Source organism: Arachis ipaensis, chromosome B10, assembly GCF_000816755.2.
Source record: "Arachis ipaensis cultivar K30076 chromosome B10, Araip1.1, whole genome shotgun sequence".
In the NCBI taxonomy this organism is placed as follows: domain Eukaryota; kingdom Viridiplantae; phylum Streptophyta; class Magnoliopsida; order Fabales; family Fabaceae; genus Arachis; species Arachis ipaensis.
In genome coordinates this window covers 9921993-9935972 of record NC_029794.2, presented here as the reverse complement: position 1 = coordinate 9935972, position 13980 = coordinate 9921993, and the positions used below count along the sequence as shown (strand labels likewise).

At 35.8% G+C, this 13980-nt stretch overlaps 1 protein-coding gene and 1 long non-coding RNA gene across 9 annotated transcripts; one reads left to right on the top strand and one right to left on the bottom strand.

Annotated features, from left to right (window-relative positions):
* Positions 124-4024, top strand: LOC107623532 (pentatricopeptide repeat-containing protein At2g36240). 4 transcript variants are annotated; one of them, XR_002356224.1, is made up of 3 exons: positions 124-490; positions 1440-3172; positions 3432-4024. XR_002356224.1 is itself a non-coding variant. In XM_021114031.1 (2 exons), the coding sequence occupies exon 2, from the start codon at positions 1489-1491 to the stop codon at positions 2968-2970; it is 1482 nt and encodes a 493-aa protein (XP_020969690.1). In that variant the 5' UTR covers positions 124-490; positions 1440-1488; the 3' UTR covers positions 2971-3377. The 4 variants fall into 4 exon arrangements, 1 of the variants encoding a protein (XP_020969690.1); XR_002356222.1 differs by having other exon boundaries at positions 1440-3288; XR_002356223.1 differs by having other exon boundaries at positions 1440-3292.
* Positions 4496-13693, bottom strand: LOC110268144. Of its 5 annotated transcripts, none has more exons than XR_002356226.1 (5): positions 13308-13693; positions 12659-12724; positions 11793-12140; positions 7867-11555; positions 4496-7300 (listed from the first exon to the last, which is right to left on the bottom strand). It is a non-coding gene; the product is annotated as an uncharacterized LOC110268144 (long non-coding RNA). The 5 variants fall into 5 exon arrangements; XR_002356227.1 differs by having other exon boundaries at positions 7867-11549; XR_002356228.1 differs by lacking the exon at positions 11793-12140 and having other exon boundaries at positions 4496-4960; positions 5945-7300.

Sequence of the window (13980 nt, the reverse complement as noted above, 5' to 3'; positions counted from 1 at the left end):
ATACTCTAAAAATAAAAATAAAAACAAAAACAAAAACATTAATTAAAAATAAAAATTAAATAATAAAGTTAAAAATGCGTTGAAAATATATACAAAAAATTCATTTATACTTATTACCAAGAATTCCAAAAATAATTGAGCTTAAACAGGGTTGGAATCATTGTGAGCTTACCCTAACACTCGGAACCTCTGTGGCTCTGTCTCCCTCGGTTCTCAGACTCAAAATTCTCTCCTCTCTCACTGCCTAGCCCACTAGAGTCTCTTTCAATCTCACTCGAGTCTCGTCTCAGTCACACTCGCCGGCGTCTCGTTGTTCATCTTGCCGACGTCTCGCGGCCTTCCTCGTCATCTCACTCGAGTCTCGTCCCTGGGCTCATCGTCGCCGGCGGCAGAGGCAACTCGTGGGATCGTGGCTTGCTTCGTCGCGTTCCGTGAGGTCGTCGTCTTCTGGTTTCTGTTCGTCGTCATCGCCGTGGACCGTGGACCGTTGGTGAGTCCCCGTTCTCTCTCTTCCAGATTTTCCTTCTCCCTGTATTTTGAGATGTTGCTGAATTGCTAAAATCAATTAATTTGCCTTGTTGTTGATCTAAATGTTGCTGTAAATCATGACTGAATTAGGAATTGTTGAATTTGTTGTTGTAAGTTGAATTTGTTACTGAATGTTGAATTTGTTGCTGAAAATATCACTGGGCTAATTTTTTGGTTGATGAAAATCATCTCTAAGTTGAATTTGTTGCTGATTATCACTGAACCTTGAATTTGTTGCAGTCTTGCTGAAATAATCACTTAGCTAAATTTTTTGCTACTGTAAATAATGTTTGGAGCTAAACTTTTTGTTGCTGAAAATGATCATAGTTGAATTTGTTGCTGAAAGTTATCAATGAGCTGAATGTTGCTGTAAGAATAGATTTGATTTTTAGTATTGATTGAGTTGATTCTTACACAGGCAGTATTAATTTGGTATAATTAGTTGAATTTAGTTTTTAATTAGTTGGTAAGAATGCTATGGAAGATATAGATGCAAATCAAAATGAAGGCAATGTTGGTCAAGCTCCAAATTTGTCCGATAAAGATATAGATGCCGATTTTGAGATCACTCCTTGGACTTGATTTAGTTATTGTGTTATGTTTTGCTCTCTTCATTGAAATTGAGAAAGTATTTTGTACTAGTGACTAATTTATTTTCTATTTTTACATCATTAGTTATGTTTAAGAATTAATACTTGTTTGTTATTAATGTGTGTGTGAAGACATGCTTTTTTAATTTTAAGCTTATTTTTTGTAATTTTATATTTATATTTAATTGTGACCGGATCAACCAGGTTGATTACTGATTTGGTTTTGATAACTATGAGTTGGAATATATTCATGTATCAATTATATTATTATATTATATGCACACTTATTCAGTTATTCTTCTTCCCACCTTTTGGATGCAGCTTTCAGGCTCAGGGAAGAAGCAGAGGAAGTAGTATGCACAGTTGAGGAATGGGGTTGAAGAAAATGCTCAGACCAATAGCAACACCACTACACCTACCGTCGCCGCACCCACTCTCTCCTCTTCCAAACCCTCCTCTCCCATCTCCGCCGCCAGATCCCTCCCTCCCTCCGCCACCACCAACACTCACAGTGACCCCAATCCCCAACTCCCAATACCACCGCCTCCTCAACTTTCTCAAGACCCATCTTTCCCCACCTTTCACCCCAGAATCCCTCCTCCATTTCCTCAAATCCAAGCTCCACCACCACCCTTCCTTTTCCCACTACGACTTCCACGTCTTCACCTGGGCCTCCTTTGTCGACTCTTTCCGCCACAACCACTCCACTTTCCATTGGATGGCCCAAACCCTAGCTCTCTCCCACCGCTTCCACCACCTCCACATCCTCCTTGATTTCATTGCCTCCAACCCTTGCCCCTGCTCCGACTCCATCTTCTCCTGCCCCCACACCGAATCCATCTTCCGCTTCGCCATCCACGCTTACTGCAAAGCTGGCAAATTGGACGAAGCTGTCTCCTCGTTCCGTTCCATGTGCAGGTTGATCGACGGTAGGCCTAATGTTGCAGTTTGTAATATCATAATTCATGGATTTGTGAAATGGGGCATGCTTGATAGGGCTCTGGAGTTTTATGATGAGATTGTTAGGGTTAGGATTAGGCCTGATTTGTTCACTTTTAACATCTTGATCAGTGGTTATTGTAGGAATTTGAAGTTTGGGTTGGCATTGGAGATGTTCAAGGAGATGAGAAAGATGGGGTGTGAGCCAAATGTGGTTACTTTCAACACTTTGATTAAGGGGATGTTTAGGGAGGGGAAGGTTGAAGAAGGGATTGGGATGGCTCATGAGATGATTTATTTGGGGTGCGAGTTCTCCAATGTCACTTGTGAGATTCTGGTTCGAGGACTTTGCGAGAAAGGAAAGGTTTTGCAGGCTTGTGAGATGTTAGTTGATTTCTCCAGAAAGGGCGTTTTGCCTAAAGGGTATGATTATTTTGATTTGGTGGATGCTCTGTGTGGGAATGGAGATGCTGATAGAGCATTGAGGCTAATTTATGAGTTGTGGGAGAAAGGATGTGTGCCTAGCTTGATTGCTTGCATTGTGATGATTGATGGGTTGAGAAGATCGAGGAAGACTAAAGAAGCTTGGAGATTAGTGGAAAAGATGCTTAAAGAGGGTATGATACTGGATGTTATGACTTTTAATTTTGTGCTTCAGGATATTTGCAAAGTGGGAAGAACAGAGGAAGCAAATAAATTAAGATTACTTGCTTCGAGCAAGGGTTTGGAACCAGACGACATGACATATAAAATTTTGGTTAATGGATACACAGGAGAGGGCCGGAAAATAGAGGGAGAGTCAGTGGTGAATGAGATGTTGGATAGGGGATTCATACCTGATCTTGCTTCATATAATGAATTGATGAATGCACTATCCACTTGTCAACGACACTCCACCCCCGGGTTAGCCTAACAAACTTGACCACACATAATACAAGTGTTCAAGGTTTAACTTGGTGTTCAATTATAATTGAAGCCTAGGATAAATGATATATGAATGATTGAGATCTTAATATGAAGAAAAAAACTTAAGGTGATTAATGAGAGTTGTCATCCATCATGTGAAGTCAGCTGGAGCACGAATGAAGTTAATCCGCAAGTCTTCTCTGAAGATGGTCCGTACTCAACTTGAATCCTCTTAGCCTATTTGATTCTATTACAAGATTATAGATTTAAATGGAATTGTCCCTGATACACAAAACCTAAATCCTTTGAGGACATTATTTTAACTGTAGGTATTTACTACTAATTTGAATTTGCTGTTGTGTATTTACGATACCTTGAATAGTGGTATTTTCAGATACGTTTTGGTTGTTGGCTTCTTTCATTGGGCCTTTGTAATTTTTGTTTTACACATTATATTGATTCTTTCAGGAGGATGTCCTATTGGATCTAATAGCAAAATAGAAGTGGTGATGTGGGTGCCAATGTGCCATCACATAACCCCGGCTAAGGACCTGGAGAGATATTTTTGGGGAATTCATGACGGCCTCAACCTTGCTTGGACTATGGGAATGAGGGAAATCATTATATATAGCGATGCCGCTGCTGTTATAGCCCTTATCAATAATCAGCGAGAATTCCGTAACCATCCCAATCCTTTGGTACGTTTAATTGCAAATTGGAAGAAGAAGAATTGGCAAATTTGCTTCAGCCACATACTCAGAAGGTAATAAAGTGGCGGACAGATTGGCGAGAATCGGCACTGAAATTGATCCTGGTCTTGTCTTGTCTAAGTGAAAGGCTTTGTGCGTGAAGATGGAAGAGGGGTAATACTTCCACGTATCTCCAGGCCCTAAGTGTGCTTTCTTTGTTTTCTTTTGTTTTTTTTTTCTTTCTTTGGGCCTATGGCCCCTCATATCATAAAAAAAGAAAAAGACAATCCAAGCTAGGCAGCAGACTCTAGTGGTTGCTGAGTACTTTGGATAATTGCAATACCATTACTTAAGTATTGCCGTGTTTCTCTATCTTTCCCAAATTGTGGAAATTAACATTGCTACAGATAGGATTAGGAGGAGTAAAAAACACAAGACAATACCAACACCTTGAGAGGAAACAAAAATACCAGATCAATAGAATCTTCATCGTCATGCTACAAGTTGAAAGTGTAGCAAGACGATATACAGTATGTGTTTCTAATGAGATTGAAGGGCAGTGGGCAATTAAGTACCTTCAAATTATACAAAATCTGAAGAAATCATTAAGCAAAAACAGGAAGTTGGGTTCCAATTATTATTTTATAAAATCCCAGAGAAACTTGTTAACGTTTTACATAGTGTATAAACTACTATAAAGGTAGCTTTAACTATAAGTAGTTTATATATTAGCAGTACCAAATATAATTAATAAAATAAGGTTTTGTGAATATGATTTGACAACTTATGATTTTTTGAGAATATAGTGTTTCCGAAGACAAGGGAAGCAATGGAGAACAAATAGGTCCAAAAATGGCTCTTAGGGTGTGTGTGGTTCAAGTATGTCTTTGTTACAAAGATTCCATTCCCCTAAGATATCCAAGGAGAAGGTGAAAATTGAAATGATGGTATTTTAATTGCCAGCTTTTCAAATTTTGAACCTCAAATTTTGAAACAAATATGAGAATATGATATTCCCATCTTAAAATTCCTAAGAATTATTTATAATTCCTCCAACTACACATACCCTTAAAGCTATACAATAACACTTGACACTATCTCAAAACTTAGACCATCAAATAGGATCGATGACCACACTAATATGGTGACTCAAAAATCTCAAAAGGAAAATAGAGACCTCATAAACTAATCGAAACTAATCTCTTAGTCAATTGGACCGATGGCCACACTAATAACCAGTGAGGTTCGTGAAAACCGGAAACAATTACAATCTGTAGACTTTGACTCCATTGTTCACCCTTCAACCTCCTGTTTAAATTGGCGTTTGTCAAATTAGAGTTTAAATGAAAGTATAAAGTGAAGTTTAAATGAAAGTATAAAATGAAATTCATTAACATCATCAGTCAGGAAAGGAGAGAGTTCTCCAGGAGCAGCATCCACAAAGTCCCAAGTGGGAGTTCAACAAAACAATGCAATCATTACATAAACACTTTTAATGAGATTCTTATGCAGTGTTTAGTTCCAATGATCAAGCCATGAGTCAAAATCCTGTTTTAAATTAATTAGTATTTTATGCGTGTGAAGAAGCCCTTGATCTCACTCATGGAAGGTAAAAAAAGTGAGTCAAAAAGTACCACAAAAAAATAACTCTATTTTGTAATTTTCATTCAATAAATAATCACAAAATCAGAACGAACTCACAAATACTCAGAACGACCTCAAGGTTGTAAAAATATAATTATGAAGCCATCGGCATCGCCCAGCAGTATCAATAGAATTTTTTTTTCATTTAAATTAAGAAGACAAGAAGTTAAAGTAACTATATTTTAGCATAGAATAACTAATGAAACATTTTAAGGTGTACATACTTCATGTTTCTGAGGTCAGGAATCTGTGGTGGAAAACTGCCAAGAAGATTGTACCATTTGAAATCACTAAGAAGGTTTAATAAAAAATCTAATCGATCAATAGTTATGTAGAGAATATGTAATCAATAATTTCTGTTGAAAAGAGGTAGAATATATTTGTTTAGTTAATTTATTTGTTTATATTTTTTAACGTTAGCTATAAAAAGTATTAATTATATATGCGGCTCTCACCCACCTGACTATCTGTTAAAGAATATGGGAAGATGAAGAAGAAGCAGATGAAACCCATTAACATTTTTGGACATGGTTCCTTGGTACACTGGGTATGAATTTAAAAAGCATTACATCACATTAACTTTTCTTTCCTTTCAATTTGTATATTTGATGTTTCAGGAAAAAAGTTTGGCAGGACAAAGGAACTTACAAAACCAGAAGAGGTAACTGAGAAACAACCCTTTCAGCTTCCTGACTTCATTGCTGGCACTTGAATTGAGAAAATCACGGGTTGTATGATCTTCTGCCTTCATATGTTATGACTTTCGTTCGAGTGAATTTTCTAGAGGAAAAATTCTCCTTATTGATTTTTAATATTGCTATGATGGAATAGCCTTGCATCCTACCTTTTCACTTATCTTTTGATTTTTCTATTTCTTTGAACTCAAGATTACGTAACATGGAACTACCTTCTATGGACCTAAGTTTTTTAATTAATTTCTACATTTTGTAGTTGCAGTTTGTATCAAGCTGTCTAAGTATTGTTTCACAAAGGCTTATATCGAGAAAGGCTTTCGGCAAAAAGTTGAAACGAATGAAACAAAAGCAAAGCGAGCGCATGCAACCGAAAATAGACATAGACTATCAGGTTCTATCTGAAAGTTATTTTTCTATAAAATAAAGAAGAGTGTTAGGGGCCAACAATTTTTGTGTTTTGTAACCATCAATAGTGTTTTTAATGGTTTGAGATTACATCAAATGGTGGGAAATCACTCACTTTTCTTTTGATGGTTAAGTGCTGGCCACAAAACACAAAAGTTGCTAGCCCCCTAGACTTCTTCTAAAATAAATAGAAAACTAAGCTATGAAAATTTAGTACTAATGTGGTGCATTAGCAAAGATACCTTTGTGAGATGCGTTTTCAGTATTGGAGAGTTAATTCGCATATCCGGTTAGTGCCTTCTACATGGAAAGTACGATCCCGTTCAACGTCTTTAGTGGTAAAGGCGCCACCCAGTTCAGTGCATCCTAGTCAACAATGCCAAGGAAAGGATACAGTTGCCACCATGACAAAAAGATAGTAACAGAATAACAATTTGATAAATAATTTATAAAACTTAAAAATATTATAGTTGATGACAGACATGAAAAATGTTTTGATTGACAAATTTTTGTTTAGGTATCATAAAGGGGTCTAACCCAAGGAAAGGAAACAAAAACAATAACAAACAAAGTACAGCCACTAACTAGTTCATTGTCACTTTAGGAGAAAGTGAAATGTAAAACTTATTAACATCATCAGTCAAGAAATGGGCGAGTTCTCCAGGAGCAACATCCAAAAAGTGGAATCCCTGAGGTTACTCCAAGCTTTGTTTCTATCTAAGTATGTACAAATTTGATCTCCCATGGTCTCTTTCGTATTTTGATCTATAGAATAAGGTTTTGATTCAATCTGCACTGGGAGTTCAACAAAACCATACGATCAAAACATAGCATTCACAATACTTCCTTTGGCGATGCTGCCCATCAGTATCAATAGAAAAAGAATAACATTTGGATTGAAACTCTGACTTGAAAAACACCCTACAAAGGTAGCTATATGATACACATAAGCACTTTTAATGGGATTCTTATGCAGTGTTTAGTTCCAATTATCAAGTCATGAGAAAATAAGGTTTAATTACTCTGTTGGTCCCTATAGTTTTGCAAAATTTTTAATTAGGTCCCTATATATATTTTTTTTTAATTGAGTCCTTACACCAATTTTTTTTCCTTTTATTTGAGTCTCTACACCAATTATTTTTTTTAGTTGGGTTCTTATACAATTAAGCCAATTACTACCAAGAGGGGCCTAATTGAAAAAAAAAAGTTTGGTGCAGGGACCCAATTAAAAGAAAAAAAAAATATAGGGACTTAATTGAAAATTTCGCGAAACGATAGGGACGAACAAAGTAATTAAACCTTAAAATAATTAGTATTTTATGCGTGTGAAACGACCCTTGATCTCATCAAAGGTAAAAAGAAGTGAGTAAAAGCACCGCTAAAAAATAACTATTTTATAATTTTCATCCAAACAATGATCACAAAATAAAAAATAATTCACAATTACTCATAATGAATTCAATAAATTACCAAACAATCATATTCAGGTTTCCCATCCAAGAATCTGTCCCACCCATGGGGAGTCATAATCTTGGAATCCTAAACAAGAACGAAAACAAAAAGTTTTGGTCGGGTGGATATATAATGTATTCTTTTTAATTAACTTTGAAACAAATCATCTCACCTTCTTGTTAAGAAGACCTAAATCCTGAATTTCACGCAGAAGCTTCCATGCTTCCTTGTTCATATTTCTATGAAAAAGAATCATAATTATTGGATTATAACTATCAAAATTTGGAAGGTAACTATTGCCTTTCATCTTAGAAACTAAGGCCATTACTTCATCAATAAACCCCTTTTTGATAAGCTCATGTATCATAATATTATAGATATCAATATTACAATTCTTGGCCAAAAGACCCTCAAAAAACTCTCTTGCATCCCTTTCTTCCATCTCATCAAGAAGAGTACTGCACATGGACAGATATGAAGTAATCTATTTGTTATTATAAACTTTGCGAAATAATACAATTGCTTCATCAGAAGCTGGTTTATGCAAAAAGCATCTATATTGTCCCCTTTCTTTCATCTCATCAAGAATAGTTTTGACTGATGAAAACATCCCTAATTTGCATAAACCACAAATTAAGGAATTATTTACAATATCAAGAGCTACACCTTTGGTAAGCATCTTTTTAAAGAGACTAATGGCTTAGTCTATCTTTTTGTTCCTGCAATAGCCATTAATCATAATGTTGCAACTCTGAACATCGGACGCTAAACCTTCTCTGATCATCCTGTCAAATAACTTTTCTGCCTCATTCACTTCCTTAATTAAAAAGTAGTCATCAATTAATACACTATAAATCACAACATTAGGCATATAGCCTTATTTCAACATCATACTAAATACTTTTTGAGCTTCTCCAACTCTTCCTCTTCTGCGTCCATTAATATACTTAATGTATATTCATTTGGCTTGATGCTGCCTTTCATCATTTTTCTCAACAATTTAACAACTGCTTCTGATTTATTAACACCACAGTATCCGTAAATCAAAGAAGAATAAATGAACATATTGGGAGAAATTCTACGTGCAATCATTCTTGAAATCAAAATCTTCGGTTGCGAGCCCAATTTTGCATAATGCATCAACAACGATACTGTAGATTATTAATGGGCTTTAGTTGGTTTCTACTCTAGTATTTGCAGCACTTCAAAAACTTCTTCTATTCGATCTTCCTCACAAATTTTCTTGATTAACGTCCAATAAGGGATTTTGTTAAGCTGAAATCACATGGCATCTAACTTAACATGAAGCTCCAATGCTTCCATAAGGTAGATGCCATGGGATTTCAACTTTAACCAAGTCACTTATGAGACATTAATCAAGAGGATTTGTGAGAAAGATCGGATAGGAAAGCTATTGAAGTGCTGCAAATACTAGAACAGAAACCAACTAAGCCCAACTTAATAATATACAGCACCGTTGTTGATAGGCTTGTTGAGAAGGCCAAAGATTTGATTTCAAGAATGACTGCATGGGAAATTTTTTCTAATGTGTTCATTTATTCCTCCTTTATTTAAGAATGATGTTAATCAATTAGAATAAATTGTTAAGAAAAATGATGAAAGACAGCATCAAACCAAATGAATATAGATTAAGTATATTAATTCAATGCTTTGTGTAGAAGAGGAAGAGATGGACAAGTTCAAAAAATACTTAGTATGATGTTGAAACAATACTATATTCCTAATGTTGTGATTTATAGTGTATTAATTGATGGTTACTTTCTAATTAAGAAAGCTAATGAGACAGAAAAGTTAGTTTGACAGAATGGCACCCGATCTTTAGAATTGTCACATTATGATTAATGACTATTGCAGTAACAAACAAAAAGATAGATAAAGCCATTAGTATCTTTTAATGAGATCTGAACTAAAGGTGTAGCTCCTGATATTGTAACGTACAATTCCTTAATTTGTGATGTTTGTGATGTATGCAAATCAGGGATTTCATCAGTCAAAGCTCTTCTTGATGAGATTTTTAATCACTTGTTGCATACTATGTTTTTTTGCATAAACCATCGTCCTGTTCACGAGTTTATAATAACAGATTACTCCATATCCGTCCATATGCAGTACTTCTTTGAATGGTTTGTGAAAAATGTGGAAGAGGAAGGGATGCAAGAGAATTTTTTTTAAGATCTTTTGGCCAGAAATTGTTGTAATATTGATATTTATAATATTATGATATATGGGCTTACCAAAGAGGGGTTTATTTGATGAAGCAATAGCCTTAATTTCTAAGATGAAGGCAATGGTGACCTTCCAAATTTTGACAGATATAATCCAATAATTATGGCTCTTTTTCATAGAAATATGAATGAGAAAGCATGAAAGCTTTTCAGTGAAATTCAAAGTGAAAGTCTTCTTGGCAAACAAGGTGAGATGATTTGTTTCAAAGTTAATTGAAAAGAATACATTATATATCCACCCATGCTTCTGAACAAAACTTTTTGTTCTCGTTCTTATGATTGTTTGGTAATTTATTGAATTATTTTTGAGTAGTTGTGAATTCTTTTTTATTTTGTGATCATTTATTGAATGAAAATTATAAATAGTTATTTTCAGTGGTGCTTTTACTCACTTCTTTTGCCTTTGATGAGTGAGATCAAGGACTTTTCACACGTATACAATAATAATTATTTTAAAACAAGATATTGACTTATGGCTGGATCATTGGAACTAAACACTGCATAAGAATCTCATTAAAAATGCTTATGTGTATCATAGAGCTAACTTTGTATGTTGTTTTTCAAGCCAAAATTTCAATCCAAATGTTGTTCCTCTTTCTATTACTACTAGGGTCAGCATCGCAAAAGAAATATTGTAAATGTTATGTATTGATTGTATGGTTTTGTTGAACTCCCATTTGGGGTGCAGATTGAATCAAAACCCTATTCTCAGAAGGATAGATCAAATGCAAAAAAGACTATGGGAGATCAAGCTTGGAGTTACCTCAGAATTCCACTTTCTGATGCTCTTGGGGAACTCGCCCCTTTCTTGACTGATGATGTTAATGAGTTTTACATTTCACTTCCTTCTAACGTGATAATGAACTAGTTAGTAGTTGTACTTGTGTTTGTGATTGTTTTTGTTTCCTTTCCTTAGGTTAGGCTCCTTTATGATACCTAAACAAAAATTTGTCAATCAAAATATTTTTCATGTCTGTCATCAGCTATAATATTTTTAAATTTTGCAAATTATTTATCAAATTGTCATCCTTTTGAAATATACTGCTCAGCAGCTCTTTTTGCCATGGTGGCAACTGTATCTTTTTTTTAGCATTGTTGACTAGGATGCACTGAACCGGGTGGCACCTTTACCGCTAAAGACGCTGAACGAGATCGTAATTTCCATGTAGAAGGCACTAATCGGATATGCGAATTAACTCTCCAATACTGAAAACGCCTCTTATAAAGGTGTCTTTGCTAACACAGCATATTAGTTCTAAATTTTCATAGCTTAGTTTTCTATTTATTTTATAGAAAAATAACTTTCAGAAAACCGAGTGAAGTATTCAGATAGAACCTGATAGTCTATGTCCATTTTCGGTTGCATGTGCTACCTTTGCTTTGTTTCAACTTTTTGCCGAAGGCCTTTCTCCATGTAAGCCTTTGTGAAACAATATTTGGACAGCTTGATACAAACTGCAACTACAAAAGGTAGAAATTAATTAAAAAACTTAGGTCCATAGAAGGTAGTTCCATGTTACGTAATATTGAGTTCAAAGAAATAGAAAAATCAAAAGATAAGTGTTCAGTGAAAAGGTAGGATGCAAGGCTATTCCATCATAGCAATATTCAAAATCAATGGGGAGAATTATTCCTCTAGAAAATTCACTTGAACAAAATCATAACATATTAACATATGAAGGCAGAAGATCATACAACCTGTGATTTCCTCAATTCTAGTGCCAGCGATGAAGTCAAGAAGACTGACGGAAGCAGAGAAGAGGTGACAGCCAGAAACGATGAGGAACAGGGTGAGGAGGGGAGACACACCGACGACCCACAGTGAGGAGTGGATAGCGGTGATGGTGGCGGCTGCTCTTCATTGGAGTAGGAGGAAGATTGGAAGAGGAAATTAGGGTTGAGGTGTGGTGAGGTGAGGGACTAAACAAAAGGGGCTGAGGCTATGTGGGTTCAGACCAAGGTTGAGAGAACCGGACCGGTCAATGAACCTATAAGACTACTGGTTCACTGGTTCAATGATTTGACCGGGGTTTAACCAGAGTTCAACTGATTTGATTAAATATTAAATAAAATTATTAAAAATTTTATATATAATTTCAAATATTTAAATTTAATAATTTTTAACCTATTAAAATTTAAAATTTTATAGTTTCACATAATAACTATTATTGAATGAAACAAATTTTGTTATTTCACTCACTATTAACTATTAAGATATGAAAACATAGCATTATCAGTGTATAATAAACTAGCATTAGTATATGAAAGCCCAAGTGCAGTTGCTTTTCACAAATGAGGCAGTCCTATTTGAATAGAATCCAAGCGTTTCAATCAAATAGGATTAACGCAAAGTGATACATTTCCAACAAGTAGTGAAAGAATTTGAGGAAACAAAAAGATACTGCTATTAATTCTAAACTCGGAGGTAAGAGATAAAACCATTTTCCCATTCTCAAGTGCATCTTTCACCAAAGGGTCTTCATTTGAAGTCACAGGCAACACAGATCCAAAAGTAAATACTCCTTATAATACAAAAAAACCAGAAAGGCAGGGATAATGCTTACATGAGAGTGAGATTGGCGTTTCCTCCTCAAAAATTGCTGAAAAGCCATCTTAGTCGTCTATCCTCACTGAAAATTATTGGTAACCATGTTAAGATATTAAGCAAATTAATAAATCCCAAAACATATAAGAGATAAATTTTATTAGTAAGCATATGGAAGAAAAAACACACACAAAGGAAACATCACTAAATAACTGAGAATGCAGTGAAGAAAGATGAAAACCATGAGTTAAAGCAGTTTTCACATTTATCTAGATTCTCATGAGCTACCAAATCTCATGTAAATTTTAAAAGAATACACATTTTGTTGTTTGCTCCAAATTTTGAACAACATTTCCTTCCCAATAAAAAAAATAAAAAAGAACAACGGATTATATGAACAATGTCCACTTCTAAACAACAATGTGCACATATGAAATAGCTTGAAAACAATGAGAGTAAAAGCAGCATAGAGAATCATGAACAAAATTAAGTCATCATGAACAAAATTAACTCAAGCAAACAAAAATCATGAGTTAACAAAATCCAGCAAACAGAAATCATTGAACAAAATTAACTCAGTAAACAAAATCTAGCTACTCAGCAACTCAGTTTCAAACAACAGTAAAACACTAAAACCAGAAAAAATGATTCCAAGTCACACTGCTTACCGGCGGCAAGGATGAAGGGGAGTGACGGCGACGACAGAGGAGCGGCGACACCGGCGATAAGAGAGAGAGAGAGAGAGCGCTCGAACAGAGGAGACGGCAACGGCCACAGAGCTTCCGCCCGACGGCGAGGGAGCTTCCTACGACGACGACACAGCTTCCTAAGATGGCGACGGAGCTTCCTACGACGGCGACACAGCTCTTGCGACGGTGACAGAGCTTCTACACGCGATGCCTATACACGCAACGGGGCTGCGGGGGCTTGGTGGCTGCGGTGGCTGCGGTGGCTGCGGTGGCTGCGGGCGGCGGGACTGGGTGGCTAGCGTTCTTTCTTGAGTTTGTTCTTTCAATTTCAAAAGTTCAGATAGGAGAGAGGTGGGAGTGTGACTGGGCTGCATTGGGGGTCATGGGTAGATGTAGGGTTTTTTGTTTTTTATAAAATGTAAAACGGCGCCGTTTTAAGAGTGATACCGAACCAAAAACCTCTAAAGAACGGGTCGGTTTTGACAGTTTATTTGTTAACCGTTGATTCGACCGATTTTTTAATCGATTTTTTGCCATGCGATTTATGAGATCAATTGGGTCGGTCTGGTGATCGATTTTCGGTTAATCTAGTTGAATTGGCTTATCCAATTCGGTTTTTAGAATTATAGTTCAGATGCTCGGTAATAGATTT

Excerpts from the sequence above, each read along its gene's own strand:
- LOC107623532 (XM_021114031.1), top strand. The coding sequence starts at position 1,489 with ATGGGGTTGAAGAAAATGCTCAGACCAATAGCAACACCACTACACCTA.